We start from the raw sequence: 19,249 nt of genomic DNA on the forward strand, positions 1-19,249 counted from the left end.
GCGCGTGCGCCTGCGCGGAGCGTGCGCGTGAGGGCACGGGGCGCGCGCGCGGGACCACGGGACGGGCGGGGCTTGGAAGGGCCCTGAGGGGATCGGCCCAGCGGAGTCCGGAGTGTCCCCAGAGAGGGAGAACATGTGACAGCCCTTCCCTGGGCAGCCCGCTCCGGTGCCCTGCCACGCTCAGTGCAAAGAAGTTATTCCTCATGCTGAGGTGGAACTTCGTGTTTTAGTTTATGGCCACTGCTCCTTGTCCTGCCGCTGGGCGCCACTGTAAAGAGCCTGGCACCATCCTCTTGGCACCTGCCTGTGGGATATTTGTATGTACTGAGGAGATCCCCGCTCAGTCCTCTCCTCTCCAGACTAAGCAGGCCCAGCCCCCTCAGCCTCTCCTCAGTCCCGTCATCACCTCATCGCCCTCCGCTGGAGGCTCTCCAGGAGCCCCTTGTCTTTCCTGACCTGAGGAGCCCACAACTGGGCATAGCACTGCGGAAAGAGCTGAGTAAAAAGGCGGCATCAGCTCCCTCCGCCTCCTGCCATTGCTCCTCCCGATTCACCCCGGGAAATGCATCCAGGGCGCTGGACGGGGATGTGCGCGCGGCCTACGCATGCGCGGGGCGCCGAGGCCGAACGGAGCCAAGAGGAGCCGAGCCGGGCCGAGCCGATGCTGCGGTGCCTCCGTCCCCGCGGATGCACAACCCCGTTTCCCACGGTATGTCTGTGTCTCTTAAGCAGCCAAGATTCAGCACCTCCATGGGATGAGGTTTGTATAAACCATCCTGGTTGATGGCCTTGATCTGCAGCTCCATGAGGGGATTTCCACTAACCTTGGGTAAGGAGCAATTAAGTCCTTGCCAGTCTCCTACACAGGACAGTTCCTTTGTGTTTGATATTTTATAAGGATCCTGTAGGGAATCCAGACACGAGTCCAGACATCACACCCTTGGAAAGGTTACTCTATCCGTTTCCCCATGTCCCCCCCAACAAAACAAAAAAACCCACCCCAACAAAAAACGAAACAAAAAAACACCCCCCCAAAAAAACTAACCCGGAAACCAACAAAACAAACAAACAAAAAACCAAACCAAAACAACAAACAAACAAACAAAAAACCCCAAAAAAAAAAACAGAAAAAGGAGGCTGAAGATCAGGGTTTACTGAAAACAATTCAGGCCAAGATACTTCTTTTCACGATCTTTCATGGTGATTCCGTAGGATTCAGTCAGGCGTCTGAGGGTGGTGATCTGGGGGAGGGTTCTTCACTTGCAGGACAGTTTTTAGATGTGATCTGTAGTGCAGCCACTGCATGGTGGCTGAAAGGCTCCCGTGGGAACTGCCTGAGTGGGAGCAATCCCTGCCTAGGTGGTGTGGGATTGTAATGCAGAACAACAGGGAGCTGTTGAGCCTGGTCTTTTTATGGGAGGGAGAGGGATGCACATCCTAGGAGAGGAAAAACATCACCCCAGTTCTAATATTGATCTCAGAAGTGCTGATGTCTCTGCACCTCACATGTGACACAGACTGCCCTCCTTTTAGAGCATGAACAAGCTTCATCCACGTTTTTTTTGTTCGATGTAAAATACTTCTTTCTCCTTAGTGCATTCAGTTCCAAGGACTGGCAAGGCATTTGCTTTTGAAGTAACACCACGTGAATGTGCTAAGGTGGAAGTGAATCTCTGCTTGCCTTGACAGCCAGGACACCTCAATCCAGGATCTTGAGAAAAAAAAAAAGAAAAAAGAATCGTGCTTTTGGCTTCAGGCTTTGAGGTAACAGCTTTCTGAAGACAGGCTTCTTCCAAAACTGGTAAAAAAATGGTGCTTTTGGAAGTGTTCTGAGTTCTGTATCAGCTTTCTGGGTTCTGCTCTTTGGTCAAATAAAATGTTGGCTGTCAGTCCCCGTTTGATAGTTTTCCCAAGACCCTGTAAGTGATACAACTTTCAGTGCTGGTGTTTCTGTGGACTCTGGGTGTTGATGGGTCAGCAGGGAGACCAAATTGAATGGTCTGTGCCTGCAGACCTGCTCTTGTGGCTGCCATGAGGGCAGCTCAGGACAACTCCCTCCTGCCAGCCTGGGCTTGTTTCTGAAATGTTCTTCAGTATTCATCTGGTCTCTGAAGTTTCCCTTTGATATTGAAAACCACCAGTTTTCTTCTGCCAGTTTGGCCCCACTGACTTATTCCTGCTGTTTTTCCTCAGCATCAGAGGGGAGCGCTCAGGGAAGCAGCCTGTCCTTCTGGCCAAGCTGCCTGGGCCCACGTCATTTCTCCAGCCTCAGCAAACACTGGATTTGCCAAGCCTCAACTTGTCAGTGCCACCTGAGCCTTGGAAGAGCTCAGAGCAGATCCTCAGGGTCCCTGTGCCTGGATCAGTGCTGGTGGGTGAAGTGAGAACTGCCCAGGGTGGGAGGAGCACTTGCAGCCAGGTTCAGGATGGGTTTGGTCACCCCAGGGCTGGGGAAATGTGGGGGTGGATGTGATCCAGACTTATCTGAGATGGGGGGCATCCCTGAAACACTGGAGGGTGGGCACATGGTGTGACAACAGGAATGCTGTGGGAGCTGTTAGAAGAGGGAGGAGGTGCTGTCAGTCTGTGCTGTTCTTGCAGAGAAGCACGGAGCAGCAGGTGAGCCTGGCAGGGCTGCCTGCAGCTTGGGACAGCACTCATGGTCCCCAGGAGCGGCCTCCAGCCTGCAGCTGGCACCTCCTACAGCTACAAACTACAGTGCCTCTGGTAAGGGCTCTGCTCCCTGTGAGGGCCCTCTGGGGGTGCCTCAGGGGTGCCTCATGCCCTGCTCGCCGTGTCTGCAGGAGCCAGGTGAGGCACATCGCCAGGGAGAGGGACAAGGCAAGGCTCAGATTGGAGAGGGCTGAGAGACACTGCCTGCAGCTGGGCAGGCAGCTGGATCAGCAGTACATCACTCTTGAGCACACCCAGAGCAAGCTCAGGTAGGAGGGGTTCTTTTGGTGGGGTGCAGAAAATGTGCTCACACATCCCTTTTGAATCTCCCACTTGTTTTGCCCATGTGGCAGTGGCAGGAAAGCTCTTGAAGACCCTCTCCACCCCTATGATCTCAGCATCCTTCCAACAAAGCTCTCATCTCCAGGATCATGCTCTGTCTGTCCCAACCATGTTGTTTTTTTCCCCCAGGAATTTTCAAGCAGAAATAGAGGCAAAAGAGCTGCTTTTGCAGCAAGCAGTGAGTCACCAGGCAAAGCTGGAGGCTGCTGCACAGCTCCTCCAGGGCAAAGAGGCCAACCTGCAAGGGAGACTGAGCCATGTGATGAATGTAAGTACAACTGCCTTGGATGAAACACCTTCGCTCTTTCAGAGGTGGCAAAGCAGAGGTGGTGACAAATATAGATGGTTCACTTTGCTCTTGTTGGGAAGAACAAGAATTTTATGGAGAAGAATCATCAGCCACATCCATCCAGTGGTATTAAACACAGAACTTGTTACCTTGCCATGCCATCACTAAACTGCTGTGCTGTCTGTTGGCAGTGGTTCGGCACTTGGTAACACCTGCAAACACAATGGCCAAAGCTGAAATTGTGCCAGGGGCCATGTCAAAGGCAGAGATGATGGAGTCTGCATGCCTGGGATTACCCCAGCTCTGGTCAGTGTAGAAGTGCAGATGGAGACAGCTCAGGACTTGCTGCCTTTGTTAACTGTGAGGGAAACCACAGTTTTGGGGAGCAGAGGTGGAGCTGATCCTGTGGGGCTGTCTCGCTCTTGCTGTGCAAAACCCATCCCTGTCCTTTGGAGAGATGAGCCCATGTGGAATCAGCAATGTGCTGTCCTGTTGTGGTTTAGGAATGATGTTCACAGTTTAGTTCTCACACCAAGACTCCCCAAACCATGCTGCTGCTTGCTCACTCCCTCTCCCCACTTTTCAGTGGCTGGAGAGGAGAATGGGAGGCAAAAAAGACAAAGACAATGGGTTGAGATAAGAACAATTTACTAGAAACAGCAGTGAGATAAGAAACAACCAGTGACAGCAACAGTATTAACAACAAAAATGTATAAAAGAGAGGGTGATTTACATGCCAAATGCTCATTGCAGAGCAGCCAGGTTTTCTCTGGAAGGCATCTCCTCCCTGGAATTGAGAGGGAGTGCCTTCCCTCTGTCCCCAATGAATGAGATGGTTCAGAATAACATCTGGGCTTTAGCCACATCCCCTCCTGGTTGCTGCAAAAATCTGTCCTGGCTAAAACCAGGCCATGTCCAGGGTCTCCTGGGAGCTGTGTTTGGCCTGCCAGTTGTTGTGCAGCTCCCTGCTGAGCACCTGTGGCTGATAAACCCATCCTGCCATGTCAGGACCCACTGCAGCAGGGAAATCTCCATTTGATCTGCAGGAGAACACACAGCTACAAAACAAGGTCACAGAAATGGCTGAGAAACTGTCAGCCTCTGAGGAAATGGTGTTGGAGCTGCAAAAAGAACTCAACTGCATTGTGAAGGATAAGGTAACCTTTCCCTGTTGCAGTCAAATAAGAACTTTTGAGGAATTCATAAAAAAATTGATCTTGCATATTTTTGTCAGTTGCTATGGTCTCCCCCTGTGTGAGCTCTCCTGTGCTTTAATGACAACCTGGAAGCTGGGAAAGAAAAAAAAAGGTTATTTTTGAGGTTATTTTTATTTATATGAGGATATTTTCCAGTTGTAGAGAATTCTGCAAATCTGCCATCTTCAAGAGAAAACTTACAGAGTTCGGTTTCCAGAGAAGTTTTATTTTTCACTAGTATTGAAGTAAAGGGCTTGTTTTAGTATTGTCCGCTCCTAAAAGGAATCTGGGGAAAGAAGTGAGTCTGTGATCTTGTTAGCCAGGAAAGCTTGCCTGTACTTTGGTGTCTCACATGTGGAGAAAATTGTTTTTCCTCCTCTTTCTGACCCATTCCACAGATGATGGGCCCCTTAGGGAGCCTTCTGTTCAATGTACGGGTGTGCCCTGTGACCCCAGGGATTTAGCAGAGCTTTTGATTCTCCATTTGGAGCTGATTTTCCTGATGAGAAGTGTTTCTTTGTGCAGCTGGAGCAGGGGGAGCCCCAGAGCCCCGAGTTCCTGAAGCAGGGCGAACGCTTTGCCGAGATTGTCCTGGAGTACGAGCGGCAGTGCCAGGTACGTGCGGGCAGCGCTGCGGGGTCACAGCGCTGCTCTCTGCAGCACCTGGGCCTGAGGGAGGGCAAGGAGGCAGACCTGGTCTTAGGGCAGAGGGATCCCCCTTACCTTGCTCAGGGTGCTGTCTCCTCACTCCTGAAGCCCTCGTGGGTTGTTTGCCTTCCTAGGATTTTGGCAGGAGAGAGTAGGGGTGGATCGTAAATTCCTTCCTGCTTGTAGCCATGGACTATTTTGTTAGGGAACCATGTACCTGGGATGTTAAGGACAGGCCCTGGTCTCTGCTGGATTTCTTCTTGAGCACGAGGAGAAAGCTCTTCTCCTAATTTGGAAACCATATTAACAGCTAAAGTCTTCTATCTTTTTGTTTTTCCTTTCCTTCTTGCCCCCACTTAAAAAAACCCCTAAAAATCTTGTTGCTGCTGAACTCTGCTAGAGAGTCAAGGTAAGCCAGTCCAGATATCTGGTGTGTGTGTGTGGTCCAAGAATTGGTGCTGTGTGTATTGTAACTCCTGCAGGGTGCTGTGCTCCTTCCCAGAACTTAGGGCTCTCTGAGGCATGAGCACAAACTCTGTTTTCCCTTCCCTTTCCATTTTCAACGTGTGTCTCTTGCATTTAACTAGTGTATCTTTAACTCATGCTGGGTGCTCTGTTGTTTGAGTCCTGTGCTTGTCACGTTGCCTGTTTGTTCCCAGATGCTGTGTGTGGCTGGGGAGCACCCCTGAGCAGGGACAGGGACAGTCACATTCCCCCAGCAGGGGCTGAAATGCAGCTTTCAGCAAAGCCTTTCTGTGGATGCAGCAGGCAGCCCTTCTCCAAGCTGCAATGAAAGGCAAACATTCTGAAGCACTATCCAGTGCAGCATTGCTCCAGGTGGCACCAGAGGGTTGAATATGCTCGTTGCTGCAATTTTTCCTCTCGTTGAGCAGCCCCAGAGTTGTCCATGAGAATACTGATGGATGGAAAGGTTTGACCTTATGGCTTCACCTGCCCCTGTGAAGTCACCCACTGGGGTTTATCCTTTACCCTCGTTGAATGCTCTCAGCCCCCCTTTCCTGCTTAGAATGGAGATGAAGCAAACTGGGTTTGCATTTGTCTACATCTGCTCAGTAATACTTGTTACCTGGAAGTGTCCTAGTTCATAGTCTCTCACAGCACATCAGTTTCCTGGGGGGCAGGACATGGGATGTGATTGGATGTCTGCTCAAAGTGAGCAGTCCAGAAGAAGGCAGGATGCCTTGTATGCTGTACAGGATAGAGGATGTGAAGTGGAGCAAGCAGCTGCCCATCTCCACACACTCCATGGAAGTGGCTCATTGGCCTGCTGTGGTGGCTCATTCCTGGTGTTCAGCTCTGGGACTCCCTGCTCATGGAGATGGGATAAACTCCTGTGCTGGCCTTGGGCTGTCTCTGGCAGCAGCAGGATCTGCCTCATGCTGTGCTTCCCATGGGATCAGCACCTTCTTCCCTTGCTTTATTCCTTCTGCAGCCTGGAAAAGTTACCTCCCAGAGGCCTGTGGGCTTTGCTTCCCTGTGAATCCTGCTGGTTGCCTGCTCTGCATAGAGTAGTGCTTGTTGGCCAGCCTGTGTGCCCACAAGAGAGTCTTGAGGGTGTAAACACAAACCACTGGGCCTGTGCTCAAATCATGATGTTTCTTCTGGATTCTACCAGTGGTTATTTAGGTCAGGAGGGTCTCAGGAGGCCCAGCCCCCTGAGGTGTTGGCAAACCCTGGTTTTGTGTGCTTTTGTGCTTTACAGTGTAGTGATGGTGGTCTTGGAAATTTGGGGTTCTATTTCTTCTTTGGCTCCTCCAAATTGTCTAATGTGTTCCTTAGTTTGGGAAGACTGTGCTGGGGGTGGGGGAGGCCCTGGCAGGAGCTTGGAGGAGCTCTGTGCTGTGTCCTGAGCAGTGTTTGTTCCAGGTGCTGCACGAGCAGAACGCAGCGCTGCGCAGGGAGCTGCATGGGCTGCGCCTCCAGCTGCAGGAGAGCAGGGCTCAGGCAAGGCTGCCAGCAGCAGGTAACGGGCAGGAGGGCTCAGTGCTCGTCCTCTCAGCAGTGACAAAGTTCCCTCTGCATCCAAGTCTGCATGGGAGTGTGGGGAGGCTTCTTGTGACTGAACTGCTGCTGCCAGTGCTGGTACTGGGTAGCCTTGGGAGGGAAGGAGGAGAGGATGGGTGGTGGGGAGGAGGGAGATGGAGGAGAGGAGGGTTTTCCAGCTTCAGAGTTGCTGATGGAACCTGGGAACTGGCAGATTCTCAGTGTTGAATATGCTGAGGAAACAATGCAATAAGGAGGAAGTAGCCCCAAACTGTGGGTTGGAAATTCAAGTTGAGCATTAGATAAAAGCTCCTGGCCAAGGGGGGTGATGCAGCCCTAGGACTAGGTGTCAGATAGATGAGGAATGTTAATCTTTTGGGGTTGTGTGCAACCCCCCAAACCCTTTATGGACTGGATGAAGCTGCAGCCATCCTGATTGGTCCTGTCTTTTAGGGCTCCCCTCACAGGGCTGCTCTCTGCCATCACACCCCTCTCCAAGCCTTCTTGTTCTACTTCTGTGTTTCCAGAAATGTCACTCCCAGTGGAGCAGCTCCAAGAGCAGCTGCAAGACCTGAAGGTGCAGCTGGAAACCAAGGTGAGTGGGGTGGGGGAGATGTCCTGACTGCTTGGTGAGCACAGCTGCTACAGAGTGACTGGTGAGACATCTGCTCCAGTAGGCTTGCTGGAGAGAGAGTTCAGGCTGGGGACCAGGGCGGTGCCTCATCACTCTGTCGGGTTATTTCATGTGCTGCTCCAGCTTGTCTTAGCTGGCAGGAGGTTTGGAGCCTTTGCTTCACTGCCTGACAAAAAATCCCTGTCACCTTGTGAAATGTTTGTGTGGGTCTTGTGAGGAACCAGAGCTCACTCAGTGTTGTTGTCACAGTAAAAGCAGGGACAGGACCAAGAGGAGAAGCAGCCAGGTGTCTCCTGATGGTAGGGGCTGTATCAGAGCCTGTCACCCTTGGCTTGCAGCACACTTCTAACCTGCTGCTCTGAGGTGACAGTGTGAGCCCAGCCTCCTCTTCAGACAGCTGTGAATGCTCATGGGACAGGCCTCATTTCCACATTTACTCCTTTTGCTGCTGAACTGAGAGGTCAGTGATGCTTGCTGGGTTTTGTGTTGCAGCACTGCAAGAGAAAATCCTAAACTGCCCTGCAGGTGACAGAACAGTTCAAGGAGCACAAAGCTGCCTACAGATCTTCTGCCTGCGTTATAGTCCTGCCTTTGTGCACATCAAATCCTGGAGTTTCTGGTGTTCACAGGGGAGTTGTGGGGAGCAGCAGCTTCTCACCAGCACATCCTGACCAGGAACCACTCTGCAGTGGAGGAGGGATATGAGCAGCTGTGGCAGATGATGCCCTGGCCTCTCCCTTCTCCTCTCTGGGGCTCCTTGCAAACAAGGAGAATGGGCAGAACTGTGCTGCTTGCTGGCAGCAGCCTGAGAGGAAAAGAATTGGGACCCACTGGATTCTGCTTGTTAGGCACTGCTGCATGAGACTGATTGTTCAGCAGGGACCAGAACTGCCTGCAGAGAGTCCTCTGTTGAGTGGGACCAATAGATCAATCTGAATTGGAGCTATTGGAGGAGAGGAAAGCTCTCAGGAGCATGGTGCTAATATCCCAATCCTATCTCCTTCCAACAGATTAACTATTATGAGGAAGAAATAGAGTTAATGTGGAAAAACTTTGAGAGGGAGAGGAAGGACAGTGAGGAAAGTCTCAAGGCTGAGATGTGCCAGATGGAATTCCAGGAAAGAGATCCTGAAGAAACAGTTGCAAAGTACTGGGCTATAATTAATGGGCTGAAAGAGCAACAATGGGAGCCTGGAGCGGGAGGAGAGGTTTGAGATGGAGCAGGCCAGGGTGACAGCAGCACACTGATGACATTTGCCACCCAGGGCAGCAGCTGGACCAGGACAGAGAAGAAATAAAGATGCAGCACAGGGACAGAGAGAGCCTAGGGTCTGGCACTGTTCTCTTTCTGGGGCTAGGGAGGAGATTAGGGGTGCATCTCCTCCTCATACCAAGGTAGGTTGGGCTGATTTTTCACAGGGCTGAGGAGCTGCTTTAATTTGGAAGAAAATCTGGGCAGAATTGCTGGGGTGCAATTGTTTGAAGTGAGACATCTAACTCCCCTTACATGAGTGCTTTTGTTTCAGGACTCTTAAGTTTCCCTGCATGTTCTACAAAGCTGTGTTAGAGGCAGTGCCCAGCAAAGACTGTATCTTAAAATTGTGAGAGATATAAAAGAGCTTTCATTAGTGTTTTTTATTACCTCTTTCTTGGTCTTTCAGCAAACCTGCCTCTGCTTGCTAGATGATCACAACTTGCTATCTTAAGATCAGCAAAAAATGTCTTAAATTTCTCCATGTAGGTAAAAGGGACTGGCTTGTGAAAGAAAGAGGCTGTCACTGAATAACTGCTTTATCTTCCCTCCTCCTGCCTCTGCCCTGCTGTGTCTCCCTTTAGGATCAGTGCTCCCCTTGGCAATATGCCAGCAGGGGATTTTGCTAGGTCATTGTCACTGTTTTAGGGCTGAGATGTGGGGTAGGTGAGGGAGAAGGGAGGGGGTTTGGCTGAAGTCTGTGGTGGACCAGGGAAACAACCCCAAATAACAGGAATACAAGGCATTTAAGCTGTTTTATCTGTGATGAATGGCAGATGGACTGACTGCAGTGAGGAGCTTTCAGAGTTGCTGGAAAAGATGGGATTGGCTGTGTGTCTTTGAGAAGTGCAAAAGGTGTGGGAACTTTCTGTGAAGTTTAACAAATTGCCTTAATTTTGCAACATAGAAAACCCTTTGTATTGCATCTCCAGCAAATGTACATTCAGAGACTGGCTGAGCATTTCAAGCTGTGATATCAAACACAGGTCAGCAAAATGGTTTTTGTCTTTAAGAAAGATGCAGAGGCTGAGCATAGCAAGAGCTGTCATGGAGCGAATGCCAGCATGAGGATGGCTGTAAGGCTTCATTGCAGCAGCACTGGTGTGAGAGGAGGTGATTTCCCAACAATAAAGTAAGGTGAGGCCTTCAACAGCAGGGCACCCATGAGAGGCAGCAGTGGAAGCAGAAGGAAAAAAACCAAGTCTCTGTGGAAGCAGAGGCAGCTCAAGTTGTAAGAAAAGTTTAATGCCAAGATGTGAAAAATGGTGGCTGTTGGGTATGAAAAGATTAAAAAGGCACCAGGATGAAATGGGAGTAATGCAGAGAGAGTGAAGCTGAGGGCACTGCTGTTGGAAGGGACAAGGTGTCTGGAGAGCTGTCCTCTGGGGAAAAATGAGCTGATCCTCTAAGACTCAGGTGAGCAGGCAGACCAAAATCTTCTACTGCAATTTCAACACTGAAGGAACAGAGAAGAAATGAGCAATTGTATGATGGACACACCAGTGCAAACAGTGCAGATGTTTGTTGTAACAAATGGCCTGCTCAATCTAGCAGCTGGAGGCAAAGTGGAAAGCATTTGTCAGGGAGAAATGGAATCTTGATAGACAAGGGGATGTGCTTGGGAAGGAGGCAGAGTTAAATGTCTTCAAAGAGCAGACATCTCAGAACATAGACCTGACCTGCAGGGCAAGAAGAGAAGGAAAAAATCTCTGGGAGACAGAGGTGTAACAGCATAGGAGGAAACCTGACATTCAGGCTGTCAATACAGAGCTGAAGAGGAACAGGTTGAAACGAGCTGATGCAGCTCAAAGATATCGTGCAGAACTTGGAAAATGAACCCAGAGCTCAAGAGAGTGTCAGGTTTGAGTACAAAGGTAGTTTGAAGATCTAACATGCTGCTGCAAAGAAAAAGCAGATGCTTTGTGAGACACAAGGCTGCTGAACACTGTAACAGCAGCTATGTTCTCTTGGAGGTTCCAGCAGCAGCTTTGTTCTCCTGCTCTCATGAAGAGGACTATGAACTAGGATACTTCCAATTAATACATATGACTGAGCACATGTAGACAAAAGCAATATTATGCACATGTAGACAAAAGCTATATTATGTCTTTTACTGACTGTGGGAGTGTGGTCAGGGAGCTGGGATGTGCTCCTGTGGCTGTGGCTGATTGCACACTCACCTCCTCTGCCTTGGACATGGATGCTGGAGATGCCACAGGAAGCACAGCATGTGAATCCAATGTAGAATTCCCAACAGTAGCTGCACTGAGGTGAGCAAACACCACATAGCCCTTGGACTGGTCCTTGTGCATCAAGGAGAGAGGAAGAACTTCCTCACACAGCTCCTGTACATCCACAGGCACTGCCACAAACTGCAGTGCTGTGCTCCCTGCCAGGATGGATGGTCTGTTGTCCTGCACCTTCCCCTGGGGAATTTGGGTCCTGTATGGCTCTGGTGTGTAGCAGCAGTTGTTGGATAGGACTGTCCAACACAGGACTAAGCTTCATTCCCACAAGTGCCAGTATTCATGGCCTCCTGGGAGACTGGGAGTACCCACAGAAGTGCAAGGACAATGAGGCCACCTTGGATTTGGAGTCACAGCTTTGTGTCCAGCCCTGTGAAATCACAGAGGCCTCACAAACAAGCTGATTTCTCCAGACCTGGCTTTATTGCAGTTGAGGGGTTGGCCTCACCACCTGTCACCCTGTAATGAAGTCTTGGTGTGTCTGGATGAGTCAAATCACTTCGTATCCACAGGACTGCCAAATCATTTTTGCCAGCTGGAAGCCACATCAATTCAGTCTGATGCTCTTTGTCCTTATTCCTCTTTATTTTCCTTCCCTTGGAGACCTGCTCCTTCTCTCCTCTTGTCTCTTGCTTGTCCCTACATGTTTTGCCTGAGTTATGGGAAGGTTTTTTCTCAGCTTTCCTTAGTCCTTAGCTGTCATTGCAAACCAAATTGGAAAAGATCAGGGAGCCAGCACAGAATGCCAGCCCCAAATGGGGCTTGTGCATGGTTTTCTCACTCTGTTGTCTCTCCTGTGCTGGCTGTTGGAGAACAGCTTGCTGAAGAGTTAACATGGGATGGATTTCTTCCTTAGGAAGCTTTAGATAGGTACTGGGGTCACCCACTGAGCCATAAATCTGGGGAGAGACAGGTTTCTGGGGTGGATGATCCCAGTCTGCTAAACTGTCCCTCCCATTGTTCTTCATTCCTTGGATTTTAGGTCTCTGACAGCTTTGTAGAACTTTGGGCTGAGCGGAGTCACCTGCTGGGGCAGAGGCACCTGACTCACTCCTGCATTGATTCAGGGCCATACCTGTTTTGGCTTGGCTGTACTTCCTCTTGCAGGCCAAACCCAGAGCCAGGCTGTCCTCTGGGGGCTGTGCTTTGCTGCTCTCTGCTCTGAGGCTGATCCTATCCCTCTTCCCAGAAGGAAAAATGGGACTGAGCTGGGTAGAGAGAAGCTGGGGGAGATGGCTGAAATAGCAGTTAACAGCATTGGTAGGAAGCCATCAACTTTAACTGGCAGGCTCTTGGCTGAAGGATTTAGAAGGGCAAAAACTGCACAAGTTCATAGAGGAGAGCAAAAATGTTTGTTTCAAACATTCAAACCCAGTCTTCCTTTGAAGAACCAGCTTCATCTTATTACCTGTAGAGCTGTGAAAACTTGTGTGACATTGAAAGTCTTACAGAAGGGGAAAGTCTTTAATGACTTTCACTACTTTCAGTCTTTCTCCCTGAGCTTCCTCTCCCTCCCAGTCTCACACCCACATGGCTCAGTCACTCTTTGTTGCCTGTGTTCCCACCCCAAGCCTCCTGTGCATGATTTGTTGTTTCTTTTCTCCACCTTTTCCAGAGTGATGAGGGCAAGGAGGGGCTCTCTCACCGGGATGTCAAGAGGCCTCAGCTGGGCTGTGAGCCCCCTGAGCACAAGGCTGGTGAAGGTGCTGGCCCTGGCACTGCCCAGCTGCACAGCCAGAGCGTTCTGGAGGCTGAGTGGCTACGAGGGGCAGAAATTGCTGCCAGGCTGGAGCACCACCAGAGGCATGCAGCGTGCTGGATGGAGATGGAGCTGCTCCAACAGCAGCTGCAGGCCTCACAGGAAAAGGTGAGTGTCCTTCATTCAGTGGCAGGCTGCTGAGTGGGCTCTGTGATGTTGGTTTTGTCCTGCCTGGGGCTGTGCTTGACACCTTCCTCAGAAGGGAGGGTGTCCAACTTTTCAGAAAAAAGTTGTCCTCTTCCTCTCTGTGGGGGAGAAAAGATTCTCCCTCCTGCTCAGCTATGGCTGAATGCAGTTCAGGTGCAGCTGGGGAGAGCTCCCTGCTTGCTTGTCCTGTGATGCCCCCCAGTCCTTGTCCTGGGCAGGCTGGCTGGCCAGAGGGGAGGTGGCTCCCACAGGGGTGCCAGGAGCTGTGGTTCCCCATGGCTCAGCTGACAGAGGAGCTGGAGCAGTGGCAGGATTGGATAAGGGTTGGGAAGGGATGATAGCAGCCAGGCAGGGCTTGGTGAGGGATGGGAAATGAGGTGGTCACAGCAGAGTAAGGTGGATCACCAGGACAGAGGGAGGAAAGCTAATGTGAGAAGCCTTCCAATGTGTTAATATTCCTCTCCTGCATTCTGCCCTGGGGACTGGCTTTCCAAAGTACAGCTTACCCATGCCAGCATCCCAAGGTTGGACCACATCTGCTTCCCATTACCAGTTTTGCCCTTTGCTGGTGACAGGAAGCAGAGGACATGTACAGGACAGCTAGCCTGGGATGTATCCAAGAACCCAAGTAAGCAGCCCCCTCTGTCTCTTGCTCTTGTGGCCCTTGGTCCTGGGACTCCCTCCCAGAGAATCCTCCTGCTCCTCACTGCTCAGCAAGGGGAGCATCTCTCAGCAAGGGCTCTCTGTGTCTCCTCCTGCAGCTCTCAGTGCTCTCACTCCCTTGCTTTGCAGGCTGCCCACTGAGCACCACTGCCATGGTGCTGCAGCTCTGCTGTGCCCACGCTGGGGTGAGGGCTGAGGGCACTGTCTGACCTCTCCTCTCCCCCAAAACACAGCCTGGGCCTGTCCTGTTGTGGGCTCAAAGCTGTAACCAGCTGTCAACCTTTGTGTGTTACAGCTTTTGGAAGCCAAAGCCAACCTGAGCCTGGCCCAGGCCCAGCACACTCTGCAGTTGCAGCAGGCCAAGGCCCAGATAAACAACATGGTGCCAAAGAAGCAGTTTGAGCAGCTGCAAAGCACCCTGAGAGAGGAACAGTGCAAGACTCAGCAGCTCCAGGAAAGCCTCCAGCTGCAGGCTGAGCAGACATGCAGGCAGCTGGTCAGGATCCAGGTAAGCAGGGAATTGCAGGAGCTCAGTCAGGGGTACTGTGAAGGGAACACTGGAAGGCAGCTGTGATTGAAGGCACCAGAGGTTTGTGTGGAAGATGGTAGATATAAAGAACCCACAAGGAAAATGCACTTAGCTTCAAATTCAGCTGCAACTTTAATTCTTCATGAATCCTCCAGTCACCAGCCTGCACTCAGACAGGTGGATTTATCTCCAGGGCACTGAGCAACCAGGTGTTGGGGTTTTGTGAGTTTGTCTTCTGGGCAAAGATAGGACAAATTATAACCTAAGGAATGATAATGAGCAGGCACAAGGAGCCTTTGTCTCTCCCTGAGCTTTCCTGGATAGGGCTGGGAGAGGGGAGGCCAATGGCTTGTTTTTTATAGAAAATCTGCTGGAAAATCTGTGCCTTGTCTTAAACTGGTTGGGTGCAGACCCAGGGAAGGCTGTACTGCTCTAGACCTCTGTCCCACTGCTCTTTGCATCCTGCACCTCTGATAAACCCCCTGCTCTGCCTGAGGAGCATGAGGGTCCATGAACAGGGCCTTGGGGAAATGTACAGTCCAGGGCTGCCAGAGGCCAGGACAGTGCTGGGACAACCCACACACAGACTTTGTTTCCCTCTGCAGGAGGAACAGGAGCAGCTGCTGCAGGCAGCTGTGGAGCAGGCAGAGGGGCTGGAGCAGAGTCTGAGGAGTGCTGAAGCTGTGCTGGCAGAGAGGGCAGCTCAGCTCAGAGATGCCCAGGTGAGTGCAGAGGGGCTGGTGCTGTGTCCCTGCCCATCTGCTATCCCTGCCTGGGATGCTGAACCTGAAGCCTCCTGTCCCTGCTTTAGGCCCAACTCTCCAGGAACAAACTGTTGATTGAAGAGCTCCGTGGAGAGAACAGGAGGTTTGCAATGGCCCTGCAGGCTGCTGAGCTGAAGCAGAAGAGCATGGAGGAGAAGAACCAGCTGTTGGAGGAACAAGCCTCAGCTCTGAAGCAGCTTATTGGAAAAATCACACCAGCATCTCTGAGTGGGTGATGGAACATCTGCAGTGGCAGCCCCTGCTCCTGGCTGGGGCTGATCAGGTGCAGAATGGGATATGGCTGGGTTGGGAAATCAGCCTTGTCCTCTCTGGTCTTGCCAGGATTTTCCTGTGCAGAAAATAGCAGATGGGGAGCTAGAGTCCTTTGAGGAAACTGGTCTTGTGGATAGCTGAATTTCCAGCTGAAAGCAGCAGCCTTGGTGCCTTTCCCAGTGGCAGTGTGCTGTTATGTCATGTCTGTCTCGGGACAGCCAGCTCACAGGATTTTCTTTGGCAGTTAAGTGCTGGTGCAGGTGCTCCCTCTCTGCAGAAGGCTGATGTTGGAGCCACAGTTACATCTCAAAAGCCAGGGCAGAAAGGCTTGCAAGGACCCTGTGCTTGGTCACTCCAAGCAGGAAAGCTGAGTTGTGGCATTAAAAAATGTGTAATGTTACAGCACCTCCTGCTCTTCCCAGTCTGCTCTGTATTTCAGTCACCTTCCCCAACTGCTGCTGAACATTTATTGCCAATAGCTCCTCCTACAGCCTGAGCCTAGGATCCAAACCCAACGAGACTGTTGTCTCTGCAGTGAGCAGGACAGAGCAATGCTGTAATGCCCCAGGCATTTATCCTGTTCCTGCATTCTTCCCCAGCTGTTTGCTTTTTCAGCTCCAGCCTGAGATGGGGGCTAAGCAAACCTCCAGTCTCACCTAGGGCTGATGTTTTTGCAAGTGTTTTCCCAGACACAGTGCAAGAGCTGAGCAGGGAAAGCAACTCTTCAGCCTTGTTCTGGTTTTGTGCTACCCAGAATCCTTAAAACCCTCTGCTCCCTTTCCCACCCCTACTCCAACTAGCCCATATGCCCAGCCAGACCAGTGCTCTGGGATAAGAGATTCTTCACAGGAACAGAGACACTGGGAAAAACTCAGGCCCACAGTCCAGACTGCAATGATGATTCATTCACACAGCACCTCAGGAAACAACATTTATGGGTCTCTGATGGGGACAAGGTTTCATGTGTGATCCTGGGAAGAACCTTGTGCAGCCTTATCTGACACCTGGAGGAGCAGCTCCACTGAGATACTTAAACAACCATCACACTGCAGGGTCAGGATGGGTTTGGCTGGAGAGCCAGATCAGTGCTGAATGAACACCACATTAACTCTTAAAAACCCAAGAGACTGAAGGAATTCTTTATTTTGCAACCATGGAGTTCTCCTGGCTTCTAGAGCCCAGCCAGTTGGTGTCTTACATGCACAGTATGAACAAAGAACTACCCCAAACAAAAATGCAATCACAAACCCTGGGTGTAGCTGTGGGGCTTGGATTATGTCCCCCCACTCTCTGGATTCCCAGGATTGCTGTGTTACCAGCATGCACCCTTTGCTCATGAAGACCTGTGGTTTTAAGGCATCAAAGGCTGTTAGCAGTGGGAGAATGCCACTGCAGAAATACTGAGGTCTCTGAAGTCCTGCACACACCAGAGCTCAGTCCCCATCGTGGGCAGGTCACTAAGAGCTGTCCCTCCTGTCCTGCACACTCAGGACAGAACATGCTCCAGGATTCCTTGTCTGATCAACTGCTCACATTTCCAGCGGGGTAAAAAGTGCTGCACACAAACACAGAAAAAGCCTCCATGGATTTGTTGGATTTGTTGCTGCACACAACCAGCTCTGTTTGTTGTGCTGTACATCCAGTGCCTCATGGTACCAGATAGGCAGAGCTGCACTCTGGACCATGCAGGAAGCACAAGGAGCTGTGTGTGCAGGGACTGGGACATGCTGCAAGGCCAGGGGGATGTCATGGGAGTGAAAGGGAAGGAAGGGAACAGACCACACCCCTGCCACAGGTACCTGGCTGTTCTTCTTCAACAGGATGGTAGTGCCATCATCGATCTCAAACTCCCCATGGTCTCTTAAACACCTCACCTGCAAAGGGGGAACACAGCTCTGTCAGAGTTCAATGAAAAATACCAACCACCCCCTCCAGTGACAGTCCTTGGTATGGGAACATGTTTTCTAGCTGGTCTAGTTAAAGCTGCTGCAAAAACCTCTTTATTGGATAACTCGCCCCACCACAACTCCCTGCAGACCAGAAGTGCCATCTCTCAACATGCTTTGTGCTCTCAGCAGAAGGAGTAAAATGCTGGCAGGCAGAGTAAAACACAGAAACCTGTGAAAGCTTTGGGACTCTGAAAGGTCTTGCTTGATGAACTGATTTGGGATGGGGATGAAACGCTTAAAAAGAGATAGTCATGGAAATGTTTATTCATGGATAGAAACCAGAAATCTTGCACTTACTTACTTCAATGTACAGGCTTTTAGGAGGTTTGATGTCCTGTGTGAGGTCCAGCCCCTCCTCTCCTCCTACTGACCTCATGTAGGTAGCCAGAGACTTTTTGTACCGATTGAACCACTCCACCTGCGAGCATGAACAGGGTTGTACCCACAGACAATGAATACACACGAGTAAGAATTTACAGAAAGACGTGTTAAATGTCATGTTTATAGTGGGGGGAAGACTACCCTATTTTGATTGCACTAAATAATCCATCAGGAGGAATAGGTGGGAAGGGGGGAAAAGTTTGAAATGAGGCTGACTCACTTCCTCAGCTGACATGTGGAACTGGATGGTGTTGGGCAGAATGCTGCCATACTCCCACCTCAGTGCTCGGATCCGTAGCAGCCGGTCATACCTAGGGGAAGAAATGGAGCAAACCCAACACCTCTGCTGAGGCGAGTGTTGGCAACATCCCCAGGCCACAGTGGCATCCACTAATCTGAACTTTCAAAGAGCAAGAGGAAGCAGAATCTTGCTCCCACGATACCAGCAACGAACACAAGGAGAACCAGCTCCAGAGCTGCCTTGCTGCTCGTGGAGAAGCCACCTGCCCGGCCCGAGAGACCCGCCACCCTGTCCCTGGGGACGCTGTGCCGGCAGGGATGAGGCCAGGGGACTCACAGGTATGCCAGGAGGCAGCGCTGGTTCCGGAGCAGGCAGCAGTGCCGGAACCGGATGAGGAAAATCAGGTCCGTCCGTCCCGCCTTCGCTTCGGACCTGGGGATGAGGGGAGGATAAAGAGGAGTAGGAGCAGAGCTGCGGGCCGGGGAGCGCCGCCCGTGCAGTGCGGGACGCGCCGGGAGCGGCGCCCAACTCACACATCCGCCTGGTTCCGCTCGTACAGCGCCCGCATCTCCTCCAGCGCCTGCCGCAGCTCCTCCGTCTGCAACAGCGGCACAGCCAGTGAGCGCGGGCCGCCGGCGGGGCCCGCCCGGTGTTCCCGGAGCTCACCCGGAGGGGCGGGAGGTGCCCGCCGGCGGGGCCCACCCGGTGTTCCCGGTGCTCACCCGGAAGGGCGGGAGGTGCCCGCCGGCGGCGCGGTGCAGCTCCCGCACCAGCTCCATGCCCCGCTCCGCCGCCATCGCGCCCGGCCGCGCGCGCGGGAAACCCGGCCACGCACCAGCCAATGGCGGCAGGGGAGGGGCCGACGGCAGCCAATGGGATGCGAGGAGCGGGGCTTGGAAACGGGACCACGCCTCCCTTTGGGCCCCGCCCCCGCGCTGAGCTGCGCCGGGCTCGGCGGCCGCGGTGGCGCCGCTGGGGCTCTCGGCGGCCGCCGTGACACTCTTGGGGTCACGCTGAGAGCCCCCAGGGGCTGGAGCAAAAGCCGGAATTTCTACCGCACACTCGCCTCTAGCAAGCCTGTTTCCCCCAGTCCTCTGGGCGGTTCGCGGGCTGCCGCACCGCCCTGCCTCTGGCGGCCTCCTCTCCATGCTCCCCAAGCCCTTCCCAGCGCATTTTTCCCTTTTGACAACCTTCCAACATTAAAAGGAGAAAAAGAGGTGGGTACGTTTGTGGATGGGATAGGAATTTTTTTAGCACTC

At 51.9% G+C, this 19,249-nt stretch overlaps 2 protein-coding genes across 6 annotated transcripts; one reads left to right on the forward strand and one right to left on the reverse strand.

The window, feature by feature from the left end:
* The first annotated feature begins 71 nt into the window (after positions 1 to 71).
* On the forward strand, positions 72 to 15,819 carry LOC106629504 (uncharacterized). 5 transcript variants are annotated; one of them, XM_074536945.1, is made up of 13 exons: positions 73 to 709; positions 2,194 to 2,371; positions 2,805 to 2,942; positions 3,145 to 3,283; positions 4,351 to 4,461; positions 5,026 to 5,115; positions 5,549 to 5,557; positions 7,036 to 7,132; positions 7,680 to 7,747; positions 12,900 to 13,151; positions 14,149 to 14,361; positions 14,988 to 15,104; positions 15,194 to 15,819. In XM_074536945.1, exons 1-13 carry the CDS (start codon positions 688 to 690, stop codon positions 15,380 to 15,382), a joined length of 1,623 nt encoding a protein of 540 aa, XP_074393046.1. In that variant the 5' UTR covers positions 73 to 687; the 3' UTR covers positions 15,383 to 15,819. The 5 variants fall into 5 exon arrangements, with proteins under 5 accessions (XP_074393048.1, XP_074393050.1, XP_074393046.1 ...); XM_074536946.1 differs by lacking the exon at positions 5,549 to 5,557; XM_074536947.1 differs by lacking the exons at positions 4,351 to 4,461; positions 5,549 to 5,557 and having other exon boundaries at positions 72 to 709.
* A 711-nt stretch (positions 15,820 to 16,530) lies between these two features.
* Positions 16,531 to 18,872, reverse strand: GINS1 (GINS complex subunit 1). Its single transcript, XM_074536950.1, has 7 exons — positions 18,713 to 18,872; positions 18,524 to 18,588; positions 18,327 to 18,422; positions 17,970 to 18,060; positions 17,670 to 17,786; positions 17,219 to 17,293; positions 16,531 to 16,974 (listed from the first exon to the last, which is right to left on the reverse strand). Exons 1-7 carry the CDS (start codon positions 18,785 to 18,787, stop codon positions 16,906 to 16,908), a joined length of 588 nt encoding a protein of 195 aa, XP_074393051.1. The 5' UTR covers positions 18,788 to 18,872; the 3' UTR covers positions 16,531 to 16,905.
* Between the last annotated feature and the right edge of the window lie 377 nt (positions 18,873 to 19,249).

Source organism: Zonotrichia albicollis, chromosome 3 (assembly GCF_047830755.1).
Source record: "Zonotrichia albicollis isolate bZonAlb1 chromosome 3, bZonAlb1.hap1, whole genome shotgun sequence".
In the NCBI taxonomy this organism is placed as follows: Eukaryota; Metazoa; Chordata; class Aves; order Passeriformes; family Passerellidae; genus Zonotrichia; species Zonotrichia albicollis.